Consider the following 17,098-nt stretch of genomic DNA (forward strand, 5'->3'; position numbering starts at 1 on the left):
ATTTTTCATACACCTGTTGGCCATCTGTATGTATTCTTAGGAGAAATGTCTATTCAGGTCTTTTGCATAATTTTGGATTTAGTTACTTGCTTTCTTACTATCGACTTTTTTGAGTTCCTTATATATTTCAGATATTAATCCCTTATCATATGTATGGTTTATAAACATTTTCTTTCATTCCATAGGCTGTCACTTCAATTTTTTTACTATTTCCTTTCATGTGTAAAAAAGCTTCATAATTTGGCATATTACCATTTGTCTGTTTTTGCTATTGTCATCTCTGGAGTCATATCTACAATATCATTCTCCAAACCACTGTCAAGAAATTTCCCTCCAATGTTTTCTACTAGCAGTTTTACAATTTCAGATTTTACATTTACATCTTTAATTTTGAGTAGCTTATTGAATATTGAAAAAGGGTCCAATATCATTCTTCTGCATGAGGATAACCAGTTTTTCCAATTTATTGGAAAATAAAGTGTTCCATTTATTTAAAAGATATTCTATCCCTATTGTGTGTTCTTAGCGTCTTTGCAAACACCAAAATAAGTACCAACTGTTAGCTTTTTATGCTACTTTATGGGTTAATTCACTGAGAGCTTTAGAAGCAACCATTTCAAGTTACAGTTGCTTTGGTATTACAATAAATTTTGAATAATTTAGATTAGGTGTTGGCTACATTAGGAAGAAAGCTGATTTAATTTTTAATCAAGGTTCAAAATGTGTATTTTAAATAAATGTTCATATTTCAAAGAATTTTAAAAGCTTTAACTGAGTATAAGATACTGCAAAATGTAGAAATTTACTTTGGTACATTGGCGACACGTTAGATTTGATTTTCAGAAATTATCAGATGGTATGATCTTTACTTATGGGAGATTAAATTTTCTCAGTTCACAGTATGAGATCAAGTTTAAAATCACAGCTTATTTTTTTGGATTTTTGGTTGGTTGTTTTAAAAATAAAATTCATTGTAGAGGTCAATTCTGTCATTGAAGGAATAATATGTAGCAGGGACCAAAATAATTAAATATTGAAAATTTTTTACAAATAAAATAATCAACTAGTATTGAAGTAGTTTGGCTCTGATTGTCATGTGTATATAATGAACTCCCACTAGATGGTGCTGTCTGGGGGTCAAAATAACCAGGCTCTCCTCAAAGATTCCCCTAGCATGTGAAAAAATAATTTTAAAAATGCTTTCTATGTGAAAGAAAATGTGCATCACTTCAATTAAGGGAAATACAAATCAAAATCAGAGTGAGATAGCATCTCATACCTGTGAGAACGGCACACATCAAAAAGGCACACATCAAAAAGACTCCTAACTAGTGATGGAGAGATGTGGAATGAGAGGAATCCTCCTACACTGTTGGAGATATGAAAATTGGTGCCACCATCTTGGAAAACTGGTCTGGATTTTTCTGAAAAGCTAAATATGGGAATAACGCACAATCCAGGAACCACACTTACGGCTATCTATCCGAAGGACACAAAACCATCAACTTAAAAAATTATAGGCTCCACAATATTTACTGCGGTATTATTTACATTTGCTATAATATGGCAGCAACCTAAGTGGCTATTCACAGGTAACTGGATAAAGAAGACATGGTCTATAGGCACAGTGGAATACTCTTCAGCTATAAGGAAAAATGTTACCATTCACAGCAGAGTGGAAGGACTTTGAGGAAATTGTGCAAAGTGAAATGAGTCAGAAAGATAAAGAAAAATATTAGATGACTTCACATATATGGGAACTGTAAAGAAACAAAGTGGATAAACTGACAAAGCAAAATAAAAATAAACCAGTGGATACTGATAACTGGACTGAGGTCAGCAGAGGTGAAGAGGGTGGACAGTGGGAGAAAGGGTGAAGGAACATTTCAGTTTTGCTTTTCATTTTGTTTCTCTTCTCAAAAAAAAAAAAAAAAAAAAAAAAAATCCTGGGCCTCCCCAGTGGCGCAGCAGTTGAGCGCTGGGTTGCAAAGCTGCCCGAAGCCTCTGCAGCACCGGTTCGATCCCCGGGCACCAGCGAGGGTCCCACATGGCGCACAGACCACTCCTGCCGCCCGCTGCTCCCCTCAGCAGTGTACTTCGGTCCTTCTGCCTGCTCTGCTCCCCGCTCTGGCTCTGGTGAATTCTCTCACCCTCCGGTGCCTCTGACTGTACACAATGCTTGTGTAAATAAATAAATAAATCTTTAAAAAAAAAATCCTAACACAGTGCCCCATGACAACATAAAACACAGTCAGAATACTTACATACAAAAATAATGAGCCAATAAAGAAAAGGAGAAAGATCCCCAGATAGTCCCACTAATCAGCACAAACAAGAACAAAAAGTTTTCCCTAGCCCTGACGTATAGAATTTAAGTTCACCTTAATAAGCTCACAGTCTGTCTGAGAAATGTGTCATAACAAGGACATCACTCGTGTAGAGAAAGCGAGTCTAAAAGCTTTGTTCATCTAGCAGCTTTAAGGAAAAGTTGTCCTCACTCTGAAATTTTAATCCTTGCTTAGAACACAGCATTGTCTTTAAAATCCATTTCACTATCAGTGCAGCTATAAATAATTCATTCATAAAACACAGTTACTCTTTTCTAAGAATCATACCAGGAAATGTGTCTTCGCTTCCCAGAGGAGATCAACATAAAAGTGACTCCTGAAAATACAGAATCCAATGGTGCTAGAACCATGACACTTCAGGACCTTGTGAACCAGGTTCAGCCTCAGATCACCACTGAGGGTTAAGTCTACTCTGCCCACTGTCCTCCAAGTGATATCTCATCATGCAGAACCCACCTATCTTCTCAGTGCTCATTCTGCATTTCAGAAAATTTTCTTCTTCCCATTTTGCCTAAATCTCCTCTTACAATTTACATCAATTTTCCCTGATGAAATCCACAGAGTATATAAAAAGACAAGGTAGCATTCATTGTCCTTGGAATGACAATGATGGGGGGCTGGGCAGAGGGGGAAGGCACCAGACCTGGCACAGGAATCTGCACTCACAGAGCACAGGCTGCATGGACACACTATATGCCTAATGATCTGTTTTCTTCAAACTAAAACTCTTGCATTGAACTAAGATTCCTGCCCTGATAATGCCCAAATGAGTGCCGACCATTGATGCCATCAGAAATTAACTAAGCAGGCCAGCATGTGCCAAGGTCAAGATAATCAGGAAGCTGATAACAAACTCTGGGGGCTGAATGTGATGAACACCAAGAACATCAATTATGATAAACTGATTCAACTATGACGGTTGTTCTGATGGGTTGGTTGCTTAGGACTGTTTTTGTTTAACTGATTATAAAAAGGCAGCTAGAGATGAGATGGCAGAAGAGCCTTTTGTTCTTTCAGGCCAGGGGCCATGGAGGAACAGTCTCTTCAGGATGCTGTGCCCTCTGTTCTCTCAGATCACTGACCAGTGATCTGAAAAACAACAGCACTTATAGATTCAATTCCCATCTCTGATCACTGGCTTTTTAGCAGTGACAGGCAGCAGAACCCAGGCCTATTCTGCTAACAATAACTCTTTCAGTATTTGAAAACAGTGTTTAAATCTACCCTTAGTCTTTTTCTTCCAGAGGAAATAACCCTGGTTTTATGTCTTCTGTTTATTGGTTCTATTTTCAGATCTCAAAACCATCATTGTTGTGAATCTCCACAGACTAAATGTTACTTTTAATTTGGGGCGCTCAGGTCAATACCCAACATTCCAGTGAGAGGTTGAATTATTGCAGAGTTTAATTACGGATTACTTGCTAGTCTTCGGAGCTGAGATCTTCTGTCAAGACCAGGTGCCTGCTTCCCTAAATATGGATCAACAATAAACAAAGAGCAATTTTTCATTCTCACAACAAATCCTAAGAGAAATGATAATCCAGAAACACATCTATAAACACATCTACAAAGCCCACATGAAATATGAAAATGTGTTCCAAATTCCAATGAAGCAACAAATAGGTTGAAGTTTATCTAATAACTGCAGTGCTGAAAGATTACTCCTCTCGGTTCAGCTCCGAGCAAGAACAGCAGTTGGTGTTGTGCTGTGTGGTGTCTGTTATATCCCCAGATGAATGGTGTCACTTGTAAGAGTCCAGGCAGAATGAATTACAGTGATTCACAAGAGTTCATCACCTCCAGCAATTAATTTTACCCAATTTATCAGTTTAGTCATTCAAGGCATATTTGAATTATGTTCCAAGAGGTTAATCAAATACCATTTTTGATTAGCATTAGCTTGATTAGCATGAGCTTGAGACTAAGTTAAATGACAATTGAAAGGTTTTGTTTTTCAATATTTTCAAAGAGCCAATTTAAATTCAAGTTAATGTCATTAACAAATTTAATGGGACCACCAAAACCAATACCCAGACACTGCCTTTCTATACTATGCTGAGGTCAAAGACGTGATGGTATTACCAGGATGTAGCACCCCTGTAGCCCTGTTTCAGTGAAGAGACTGACTAGTAAATACTTTCCCAGAAAACACCAACTCTAGAAATGACCAAATAGTCTGATGAAATGGGTTGACCAAGGATTTTGTTGGTCATCTGACTTCACCGAGATCTTTCATGTTCATCCCAGAAGCAGCCACTTCTGGGGTTCAAAAGCGATATCAGCAACCCTTTTTGAGGGTCTAGTTCTATCCTAGGTGGCCCCTGAAATCCAAACACATCAGGTCAGTCTCAATATTCCTATGTTCCGTGTCCATTTGAACAATCTTTGACCTAAGTGAACACAGCCCAAAATTCTCACTTTGACCTAAAATGCAAAGTACTCTGGGTGTTTTCTTCATCATGTATTTCTGAAACATGTCCAGGGAGGCACCACTGGGTCCCTTCAAGAAAGCACAAAGCAGACCAACATGAAGCCTCCAACAGCAGGGCTGGTCTTCATGTTTGCAAATCTCCCTGCTCTGGACCCCCAGCCAGCCCCCAGAAGAGAGGTGCCAGGAACCTTCTATCACTGAGACTGTCACACTGTGAGCACCATCTTTTCTGGACCAGATTGCATTTCAGCATCTGAGCTACAAATATAAATACACAGAATATGTTCCTTTCCTCTAATCCCACTGTGCTGATAGGCCCGTCCTCCAGCGGCCTAGACTTTATGATATATCACTATTGCCATGGTCCAGTCTACTTAGCCCCTTCCCCACCTCTGCAACCACTCCACAAATTCCCTGCCAGATCAGCCCATCAATCCCATTTTTGCTGTTATATGGACATACCAGGTATTCTTGAGAAAAATCACAGAGGACTTCCCAGATTGGTGTTACCATCAAGGGACGTCAGTCCAGCTCAGCCCAATCTCCTATGTGACTTGAAAACATTCCACATAACTCTTCACATAAGTAGTTGCTAAGCAACTCGCTCCTCAATTCCCCACGTGGGTGATTCCAAGTCACCACCAAGCCCATCATAGTCATGTCTCCATTCTCACTCCCCAGCTCCGAGAAGAAGATAAAAGGAAGAGGATAAAAGTCATTCTGTGGGATTTCCTCAGTCCCTCCCACACCTGTACAGCCATAAGCACACATTTGGTCACACCCGCCCCCGGCCAACTTATTTTCATCCAGTTAGGAAAAGAACGTCTTCTGCCCTCCCGTACCTTCATCTTTCTGACACTGCCAATCTCTGCCCTTCTCTTCTGCGACTGCTCACATCTAGACACTCAAACTCTTAAGTCTCTCTCATCTTTTAAGAACAATGGCTCTGTTTCTTTCTGGCTTATTTCACTGAGCATGATCCCTTCCAGCTCCATCCATGTTGCTGCAAATGACATGAGTTCTGGATGGTCTCGCTCATAGCAGGCATTTAGAAAACCCAAATAAGGGATCAGGAGAAAGACTAATTATAATCAAGTAAAAAGCAAAATCAACAGGCAACTATAAACCAGAGACACACTACAGCGGGGGTGAAGGGCGTAGGATTAAAACAAGGATGGTGGGTGGGGCCTCCCCGGTGGCACAGTGGTTGAGCGCTGGGTTGCGAGGCTGCCCGCAGCCTCTGCAGCACTGGTTCGATTCCCGGCTGCTCCCCGGCCACCGAAGGAGGGTCCCACATGGTGTGCAGACCTCCCCTGCCGCCCGCTGCTCCCCTCAGCAGTGTACTTCGGTCCTTCTGCCTGCTCTGCTCCCCGCTCTGGCTCTGGTGAATTCTCTCACCAACCTGGGCTTCTGACTGTACCCAGTGCTTGTATAAATAAATAAATAAATAAAAAAAACAAGGATGGTGGGGATTTTACGGGGACTCTAACCAAGATGAAAATGCATATATTGTACAAAAATTAAAAATGATGTACAAAATATATAAAATAAAAACAAAACAATGGCTCTGGCCAGTGTACCAGCCTTCCTGAAAAGTGTCTGAGGAACCATGTCCAGAGTCCAAAAAGTGCCCTTACCTCATAACCCCCTAGGTTTACTTTTAAACCTACCTCAAGGATGTGCCGTAAAATATAAATAATTAGGCATTAAATGTTTATTGCAGTTTTTAGATAAGCACATGCACACAAAAATAAAAATGGAAACTACCTTAACTGCCCAAAATAGAGAAATCATTAAGTGGTATTTTAAAAAATAATGTCAAAGCTGTGAGAATATCTGACATATGTTAAGTTTTGTTTTTTTGTTTTTTTGTTTTTTTTAAAGTGGAGGCCTCCCTCATAGCCTAGGTGTTAAGTCTTAGCACTATCACCACTCTGGCCTGAGTTCAATCCTGGGCTAGGGAGCTGACCCACATGGCACAGCAGACCTCTCCTGTCTTGCCCACTGCACCCCTCAGCAGTGTATTTCAGTAAATCCATGTGTTGTGCTCCCCACTCTGTCCCTGGCAAATCCTCTCACCCCCTTTACCTCTGGCCTACACCCCAGTTCTTCTACCCACCCCAAAAAAGTAACAGATGTGGAGGGGCCTATGGATGATGGTGGAGGATTATGGGTGTTTTGGTGGGGGCTACCTGGGGAGGTGAAGAGGTGTGAACAGCTGAAGCAGTGTGAACCTGGACTTCTGAATCATATGCAGTGTTATAAACCAATCAACCACCCAAGGTAACCTTAATTAAAAAAAAAAAAAACTTAAAAGAGCCTGTGGAGTACTGGAGCACAATTTAAAGCTAGATGCACAGAGACTATAAGGAGGAGATACACTTCACTGTTACTGCAACAGGGTGGTCCCCAGGAAAGGGGGAGGTTCCCTGCCCCACCCAAGGGAGTGCCCCTCTCCCTGTCCTATAACATTACCGTGTTTGTCTTGGAATAGTGGAATTACGCATTCTATTTCCTTCTTTGTGCTTACCTAGATTTTCCAAAGTTCCTATCAAGATACTACAGTAAGAAAAAAATGCTTCATGAAAACAATTCAGTGAGTTCAATAAATATCAATCACCATTCTATCTAAAGTCCGAATACTAAGTAAATAGCAAAGTTCTTCCAACTGTGGAACCAGACAAACTGGATTCCCTGCATGTCTCCTGGTCAGAGGACTTTGATGGCGGCTACTATGCAAAAGGACAGGTATGGGTAAGGAGCATAGAAAATCATCACTGTCACTAGGTTAAGATGAAGGCGCCCTAGTAATTTCTCTAATTTTAAAATGACGTCACTTAATTCTAGCAATGAAATTACCAAGTAGGGGAGTGAGGATCGAGGACCAGAGCTTGGGTTTTTTTCACACTAACTGCAGCATTATTTTTGCAATGGTGCGCAGCAGTCCAGGGAGCTGCATGCTGCATCTCTTGGATCACAACCAGCACATGTCCAGTGGGACAGAGCGGATCAGAACAACCACAAATGTTAAGGTTGCGGGTTTCAGGGACGTTTGTTCTAACTATGCACGCTTATTGTGCACAGTGGTGTGAAATACATTCCTTGGTACTGGTTGTGGCCAGAATGGAAGGGGGAGGAGGAGCACAGAGGAGACAAGACAAAGACACTGAGCCCAGCGAAGAGGTCCTTAAGAAGGTTAAAAAAAAAAGCCAGAAAAATACGCTACAACATGAGGTTAGTCCATAAGGAAATGTAAGCAGAAAGCCGCGTTGTATTCAGTGTTACTATCTAAACTCAGACAATTCTGGGCACCACGAAGGAAAATATATACACATACATAAATATTAAAAATAACATTTTTTAAATTAACATTTTTTTCCAAGTGTGGAATGTAACTCTTTGGAGCGGGTCCCTAGGTGCAGCAAATATGGCATTAGAAATAGCCAGAAAGCCGACCTTCAAATCAGACAGTCTTCAAAGAAGACTCATTAGTTAATTTGCTTGTGAGAAATAGAAAGAGGTCTCCTTTGTAGCAGGATGAATGCCAACTTATTTTTCTTCAACAAAGAAAGTAAGAAAATCATTAGACAAATTTCTTGCTTAGACAAAAGAAATAAGCAGTTAAATGGAGCAAAATGCCTCACTTGGTTACAGGGCATCAGTCTGGACACCCTCCCCAGAGACAGCACCCATTGCTCAGGTCAATATTATCCTGAGATCATCTCAGAAGAAATGAACGTGTTAACAGCTAAAACCACTGTTTCAGAGAGATCCCAAAGCAGAGACTGCTCTGTGTCCAACTCACATTTATTAAGTGTCTACTATGTGCATGAAATCACTGTTTCTGGGCCTCCCTAGTGGTGCAAGATGTTAAGCACCACACTACGAAGCAATCTGAAGCCTCTGCAGCATGAGTTCTCCCCGGCGGGCCAGGGAGCAACCCACATGGCGCAGCAGACCTCTCCTGTCTCGCCTGCTGCTCCACTCAGCAGTGTATTTCGGTCAGTCTGCCTGTTCTGACAGTTCCCCATTCTGTCTCTGGTGAATCCTCTCACTCCCCACATCTCTGGCCTGTACCCCATCTCTTGTATGCATAAATAAATAAATCTTTAAAAAAATTAAAATAAAATAAAATCACTGTTTCTGACTTAACCCACATGTATTAAGTGCCTATTATATGCACTTATAAACATATAAATATAACACCTGGATGTTCACCTTGAGGACCTTAGAACTGTGATAAAAATCAAAAGAAATACCAAGGCAAACTATCAACCTCCCCCAAAACCATAAAATGTCACAGCACAAGTTTTCAAAAATGTATTAACCTCCAGAGACTGAAAAAATGGCAGGAGGATGACAGCGGAAGAAGAGATTTCAACAAGTCTTTGGAAGATGGAGGCAGACAGAAGAGCGATAACTGACATAGTTAAATTGGCAAAGTTGTCACTTCAGAGGTGGATTCCAAAGAGTCACCAGCTGATTCTCCCCCAGAGAATGCCTGAGGGCAATATTTGGGATGCCAGGCCCTGGAGTCAGGGAAGATCTGAAGACTGTGCATCGTGCAGAAGGTCTAGCATCCAACAGAGTAGGTGGCATGTGCCACTCACACCATGTCCAGTGGGCTAGCGCAAATTGAGGCACACATACATGTGCACGCCACATGCACACACCCCAGTAAGACCCCAGTTGTTGTGTGAATTCCCAGCCTCCCTTGTTCTCAGGATGTAGTCTAGGTGCCCAAAGTTGCTTGCTGGTCAAGCTAAAATGCAGTCCGGCAGGGGCCTCTCACCAGAACAAAAGTCTTGGTGTGAGGATATCTGCAGAAAACAGCAGGCAGACATGATGGCCAGATTAGCAGAACCAGCTGGACCACCTTGACAGGAAGTCAAGCATAAACAGGGACTAGAGAGAGGATGTCTGGGTCAGCAGCAACAATGGTGCCCCCCAGGAGATAACCCCTCATCACTTCCCGCCCCCCAGCTTGTGCCAGACAATTATGCATCCCCAATCCACATCCCTTCCACACACATTCCTCCACTGCTTGCCCCCCTTCTCTGAATCTGATACCCAAATAAATGTGAGACTTGCTGTGGGGGAAGGCGCTGCATCTCCAGAGATGTGAGCCCCTCTTGGTCTCTCTCTCTCTCTCTCTCTCTCTCTCTCTCTCTCTCTCTCTCTCTCTCTCACTACTTGGACTTTGAGTTGTTTTTCCTCTATCCAGTACTGCTCCCAACACTGCTGCCCCACGAGGCAACAGCTGTATTCAAGGATGCAGACATGCAGTGGAGGCCTCATTGTTGGGGCATCTTCTAGCAAGGCTTCCTCAGCCCTGAGTCAGTAATGGGCACCTGACCCAGCTCACACAAGGCCAGGCTTTAACAAACCTGAGAAGCTCAGCTTTGTGTGATGCCATATTCTTACATATTTAAGACTTACCTTGCCTCTCAGAGCATTTCCACCTACAATCTCTGCCCTTACAAAAGGAACAGTTATAGAATCTGCCACCCTCCTGAAGCTCAGACCTACTTCACTGCCTGCAAATCCTTCTATCTTCATCTAAGAGAGAAAAGTGTTCAAGTCTCCACCACCACCTTTGATGTAGGAAAAAAACCCACCTCTTGACTGGAAATCTAATGAACATAACACAACTTTTAAGAGAAAAGGATGGATAGAGGATTTGGTGATTCTATGCCTATCCTTCATGTTTTAACAAGTTTTTCTAGATATCCCCCTTAGCCTTCATCTTTGGAGAAGTCTCACTTCTTAAGAGTCTTTTCCTAACAAGGGTTTCTTAATTCCCTTATCACTTTGTATGTTTCCTCCGGAAAAAGAAACCATGTCCAACTCCACTTCCTGCTCATCACATGGACTCAATAAATAAATAGTGGCCTCCAAGGTTGAATTTTAAGGAATGGCAATTAGCTCTGCATTGCTAGCCAGAGTGGGGAGTTACACTGGGTTTTCTATAAGAGTTAGAGGACATTATGGTTTCTTGAGATGACCTGCTTTCAGAAGCCCAGGTTTTTATTGGGCATTGTAAGTTTGCTACCGGAATTACTTTTCTCCAGATGCAGTAAATTCAAGTAGCACTTGTTATATCTGCCAGATCTTCTGGCAGCTTATCCTGAGTGATTTAACAATTCCCTGGCCAGAGAGTTTAATAGCATCTACAAACCCGAGAGCTAACTGCTCATCCTCTGGCTAGATCCACATCACACGTGACTGTGTGCACATTCCTTCAAGGTCTCATGGTTTATAGTTGCATGTAGGGTAGCAAATAGCCCGATTACCTCAGCCTGCTCCAAAAGCCACAGGGCCATCTCTCCAGGGCTGCTGCCTCTCGGACACCTCAATTTGGCCTGAGCCCCAATCTGAGGGTTGTTTGGAAAGTGGAAAGGAGGGGTACCCACGGCTTCTGCACCAGCCCTACGCATCTGCCTTCTCAAAGGGCTGCAGCTGAGGGCCTCCCTGGTGGCACAAGGGGTTGAGCACAGCACTATGAAGCTGTCCACAGCTACTGCAGCATGAGTTCGATCCCTGGCCGGCTAGGGAGCTACCCACATGGTGCAACAGACCTCTCCTGACTCCCCGCTGCTCCCCTCAGCAGTGTGTTTCAGTCAGTCTGCCTGTTCTGCTCCCCACTCTGATTCTGGTGAATCCTCTCACCCTCCCCCCCCCCGCCCCCGCCACATACCTCTGGCCTGTACCCAGTTCTTATATGCATAAATAAATCTTTAAAAAAGGGGGAGGGGGGCTGCAGCCAAATACAGTTCCCTCACCCACAAGCCAAAGTGCTTTCTCTCTAAAAAGGTCATTCACTTATGTCTTTATCTACCCTTAGAGTCTTTACCCACATGCCCAGAGTGGAAATAGATTCACCAGACCAGCTTCCCGAAATCATGTGCACATGCTCTTAAATGAAGGTTCACTGACCAGCCGCCAGGTCTCTAGCCTACTGGTCCTCTGAGACACACTTGTTACATGCCAGAAATTAAAATTTTAGTTCTTTCCAACTGGTTACATGCTGTTCAGTCAAAATGATGAATCACATCCACTGTCTCAGATTTGGTCCAGGTTATACAGCGCATTTACCATGAAGACAACCCATATTTGGTTCAGGGGATATTAGGGGGAAAAGGCTGTCCTAAAACTAATTCCATACAGGCTTTGTGGACTCCACCCCCACCCCAGGCCAAAGCCAAAGACACTGGGAACTCCAAATCCCATCACCACTCAAGGGAAGGTGGCTGGGACCTGAGGGTGGGGTTAAGCAGCCAGGTTGGGATAAAGCCAGACACGTGGGTTTTGGAGGGGGTCCCCCATTTTGGCTCTCTGCCAGCTCGCAGCTCTGGCCAGCTCTGAGAGTGCCTTTGGGTTTCCAGGTCGGCGGATCAGGCAGGACGCATTAAAGACTTTATTTCCCTGAGTTGTACATTGTAAATAAACCTTTTATGAACCTTTCGTGTGTGCCTGTAGTGGAGTATTCATAAGTCCCGTGTAAGCGCACAGGTGAGGACCCACAGCCAGGCAACCCATTCAATATCGGGGCTATCCTAAACAGGGATACTGGGGGTGCTCATAGACCCAGCCACATCCTTGTCCAGGGGTAGGAGGTGCCCCTGCAGCTGAGAGCTTGCATTTAAATGCTGTCACTCATGAGCTTGGTGGACTTGGAAAAGTTACCTGATCTTTCTGGTCCTCAGTCTCCTTATCAACAAAACAGGGCTGACAACAGTAGTAGCCCCAGTAATGCTGGGGGGATGCAATGATATCCCACGTCCACCTCTTAGTGCAGAGCTAGCATGGAGTAAGTGCTCAACAAGTGCTTCTTATCACTAAGAGAATCAGCCAGGAGTGGGCCCCACCCATTTGTATCCCATTTATTTTCCCTAAGGCAAGCAGAACGCAGCCTCCTTCTTGGGGATCATTCCATTCCTAGGCCACTTTTTCACTAATTGGCTCCCCAGTTCTGATGGGAAGCGTCTCTGACAGCCACTTCCTAGGTACCCAGAAAGGCATTCTGCTGGGTTTTGGATGATAATAAGCCATTTGATTTCTAGCAGACTTGCTACCTTGTCTCCTTAATTAACGGGTGCCATCAATCACCTTTCCAAGGTTTACATAAATACCCCAGAAATAGCCCAAACTTCCTGGCCAGTCACTGAGGCCCTTCCTCTCTTGGCTGCTGACCCATGGTTTGCTCATCACTGGTTGAGTCTCTCCAAGTTCCTTGCGAGGTGCTTGCTTCGGCTCCCCACTTTTCACCTATGCATATGACTCCTTCCAGTGGCTTTTTTCTGTAACTGAACAATGGCAGTTAACGCTTTCATCCTCAGTTGTCACCTCCCTCCTGACTCTGGGGGTCGCCCCTCATCACAGGTCACCCCCAGTCCTTTTCCCGCCAGCTTCTGTTCTCGGAGGTCTCCTGGCTCAGAGGGAATTATAGACAGGTGTGGCCCAGATGTGCTCCAGGCTCCTGCCCTGGGCGGTCTTCATCCAGGGAACAGCCAGCAGGGGCCACATATTCAAATACCTTTCCCAGCTTGGCTCTGCAGGGACAGACAACATTTAAAAGGAGGCTAAGCCCAAGCGTTCAGCGCAGAAACACAGAGAGTGGAAGAGTCAAGCTGTGAATCACAAGGCACAGCTGCAGGGCCCCAGGATGCAGCCACACACGCTATGATGTCACTGAGAAAAAATGTCACCGGGTGTCACTGGGTTTTCACATTTGCTTTTTCCAAGAGAAGTCTGAAATGTGGGCAACTTTTTTTTTTTACACCCAGGATGGGGAGGGGTGAGGTGATGGTGGGAGGCACAATGGACTATGGTGAAGGATTACAGGTGCCATGGGGGGGAGAAGAGGGTAAACTCAGGTAACCACACCTGAAGGGAGAAATCCTATACTGCCAGGATATTAACAAGGATATGAAACAATGGTATTCCGTTAAAAAAAAAGAAATTAAAGATAAAAAGAAATTAAAATGTACAGTTCAATAGTTAAAAAAAGAAATGTGGATGATTATTTGAAAGAAGCAGATGTCTTACTGTTGGCAATCAACGATAACAGTAATTGCCGCGGACCAGCACAGCAGTAGACGATGAGGCCACCTCAGGGTTGAGAGAAGCGTGCAGGGTGGTCAGGGCGTCGGCGAAAGAAATGACAAACAGACACACTTCAAGAGTGAAAATCTGAGTGTAATTTTCTCTAAATTTGTGACCAGTATATATATGTTTTCCAAAAGCACAGGAATGAATATCAAGGAAATTAGCTTGCTCATGGGCTCAGTCTACCACTATCAGGGAGGTGATCTACATAACAAGCAATGACCATTATAGAAGAAAGAAGGAAGTTTAGAAAGACAAATAAGGGATTAAAGTTTGTAGTTCTAGGAAGAGGGATAAGATTTTTAGCATTCTTGTAGTGGTTCTTGGTGGTCATTATCTATTGATAAGCTTCTGCCTTTTCAGGGAACTTCCGTTGCACTTCCTCTGCTTCAGGCTGTTCTCCCCCTGCGCGCTGGTTGCCCAGCCGGACCTAGGGACCGTGGCGAAAGCCATTCCTAAAGATCACTGCGGGGGGAGGTGCAGCAGGTAGGGTTTTCCTGTTCTTCCCCTGCGCGCTGGTTGCCCAGCCGGACCTAGGGGCGGTTAGCCCTAAAGGTCACTGCAGGGGAAGGTGCAGCAGTAATGATAATAAATCGTTGTTCAAGCTGAACAGAGCACAGTGTGAGTGGCTGTGGTCCCCGAGCCACCTCTGGGCTGCAGGCTTCTAGCTGCTGAATTACATGGCAGGTGAAGAAGCCCCCGGAGGCCCTAACATCTACAGCATCGCCGCATCCATTAATTTCCCTTTCCTGTGGCTCCTGAACAGGCCTGCTGGAGGAGGCCAACCCCGAGCTGAGCACCCCACTCCCATTTCTGCCTACTAGGACTGTCAGCCCTGTTCTCATAGCTGAGTGTCCTGGTAACCCTTGGCAAATTTTAGAGGTTTTTTTCCCCATCAAGATTTGCAGTTCAGGTTCTGTTTCCACAGTGAAGGAAGAGTATTTATAAGGATAAGTAAAATCTACACAACCTCAGAGTCTCAGTTTTGCCTTGTTATGCTAACCTCCTTCCTGAAATAAAATGTGGAAAACAGCCACATGAGCCATTGTATTTCCTTGCTTTTCCCAATCCTTGGACACCATCTGGTGGCAGAAAGAGCTCCTTATAAGCAGTGAAATGTTCAGTGAAGGAGGCAAATTAGGTGAAGTGGGCGAAGAGAGTCAGGGAGAGCAGGATAAAAGGGACAGTCAGAGCAAAGAGGAACCGAAATGGAAAAAAGGCGTGAGGAACTGCTGAGAATTAGGAAGTAAAACTTGAAAAATCCTTCTGTAAAGAAAACTCATAAAATTATGTTATCCATTCACCTGTATTGCACAATAATGTTCACTGGAAGGGAGGGGCAGTTATGCTGAAAAGAATGGCTAAGCAGCCTGTCATGGGGTGAATTCCATCACCCAAAATGCCTTCGTCGAGGTCCAAAACCCCAGTGCCTCATAGTGCGACTCTGGCTGCTGCAGATGTAATTAGTTAGGATGAAGTCACACAGAATAGGGTGCACCTCCAGTCCCCTATGGCAGGTATCACGATAAAAAGGGACATTTGGGCACAGTCATGCACAGAGAGAGAGAGAGAGGAGCATGTGAAGATGAAGGCAGAGACCAGGGAGAAGCAGCAGGTGTTAAGGAACCCCAAAGATGGCCAGCAAAGCACCAGAAGCTAGGAGAAAACATGGAACAGCTTCTTCCCCATATCCCAGGAGGAACCAGTTCTGCAGAAACTTAGATTGGACTTGTTGCCTGCAGAACTAGGAGACAGTACATTTCTGTTAAGTCACACAGACTGTGCTACTTTGTTAGCACAGTCCTAATAGGCAGCTGTCTCCGGCTTGGCATTTTGTCTTTTTTTACGACCTCAGACATCATTGCTGTTTTCTATGCCATTATAATTTAATGTCATAAGTCAAATCATCTGCATTCCAGAGATGAAGTCAGCAGATTCCACGCAACTTAGCAAATATTTATTCAGTGTCTATCACAGCGAGCTATCTAAAGTGAAATACTCATTCCTGGAGTCATAAAATGCTCACATTAGAAAGGACAATAGAGTTGATTTGGGGCAAACCTCCTCATCTCATGACTGAGGAAACGCAGAGGCAGACAGCAGGCAGGAGACCCTCGCTGTGTATGAGGACACACCAGCTCCTAGGGGCCAGCCCTCGGCCCTTTACACTTGGCCCCTTAAATCAACGTCTGTTTTCCAGCAAAGCTAAAATTACTGCCATTCTCTATCTTTTGCACTTATGCAAATAATTACAACCAGCAGGTTTTATGCCCACACCAGAGACCCACCACGGTTGACGTGGATCATGCTGTGCTGAGCATACCCAGTGTGGTCGCACCTTCTTCACCCAGCAGGAGGTAAGGAGAGCTTTGATTACCCCCACTTAATTGATAAAGGGACTAAACTAAAACTTTAATAAACTTAACTTAAAAACTTAACTTCATATAGCTTTACGCTTCACACAGCTTTACGTTGCCTCCTTGAGGAAACACCAGAAGCAAACCCTGGCCGATGAGGCTGGGTTCGCCCACTTTCGAAATCAATGTAATATCGAATCATTTTTATAACTAGGTCACCCTTGAGGTTCTCTCTCCATCCCTTCCAAAACCAAGAGTTTCTGTGCCAATCATAAAAAAAAAAAAAAAAATAGAGAAAGAAAAGCCAAAAATCCTAAGCTTACAGAGATTAAGATAGAAGAAAAAATATTCAATGAAATAGACATGATCACTGAAATCACTGTGGCTCACCACTGCTAAATACATCACAGCAGTGACAATAAGACAAAAAGAAAACGCTTTAAGCAAAGTTTATTGGATCGGCAAATTTTTGCCAGCAGTGAAAGATAGTCTGAAGCCAGCTATTCATGTAGGTAGATCAAACCTGGGTCCTTATCTCTTCTCATATACTGGTGACCAATGAAGAACCTGAACTTGGAAAAACATCACTTGGATGTCTCTACCATGGGTCTGTAACATTTTTGAGAAGAGGAGCCATTACTTCCTTTCATTTGTAAGATAACTGAAACAGGCCCTGTACTGGGGGACATTCCTGTTTCTCACACATGTGGGGTGGGAGGTGGCGGGGGAGAGGGACAAGGAGGGAGAAGAAATCACAGCTGCCACCCACTGGCCTTTCTTATTGACAAAGCCGTCACTTCTTCCTTTCTTTGGTGATTTCGCTCATGGATTCATTCAGCTGGTATTTAGTGAAT

The 17,098-nt window shown here is 43.8% G+C and overlaps 1 protein-coding gene across 3 annotated transcripts in view; it reads right to left on the reverse strand.

The window, feature by feature from the left end:
- Positions 1-17,098, reverse strand: part of AP1S3 (adaptor related protein complex 1 subunit sigma 3) — a 64,081-nt gene that overhangs the window by 18,491 nt on the left and 28,492 nt on the right. Inside the window, exon 1 of one of the 3 annotated variants that reach the window (XM_054700107.1) lies at positions 5,242-5,350. The exons of 1 other annotated variant lie outside the window; for it this stretch is intronic. In XM_054700107.1, coding sequence (XP_054556082.1) covers positions 5,242-5,292 — 51 coding nt within the window. In that variant the 5' untranslated portion in view covers positions 5,293-5,350. Of the gene's footprint in view, positions 1-5,241; positions 5,351-17,098 lie in introns of those variants that run through there. One more of the 3 variants, XM_037524138.2, reaches the window with a different exon arrangement.

The sequence above is a fragment of the Talpa occidentalis genome, unplaced genomic scaffold, assembly GCF_014898055.3.
Source record: "Talpa occidentalis isolate TD23 unplaced genomic scaffold, MPIMG_talOcc4v2.1 talOcc4.3, whole genome shotgun sequence".
NCBI classification, from domain to species: domain Eukaryota; kingdom Metazoa; phylum Chordata; class Mammalia; order Eulipotyphla; family Talpidae; genus Talpa; species Talpa occidentalis.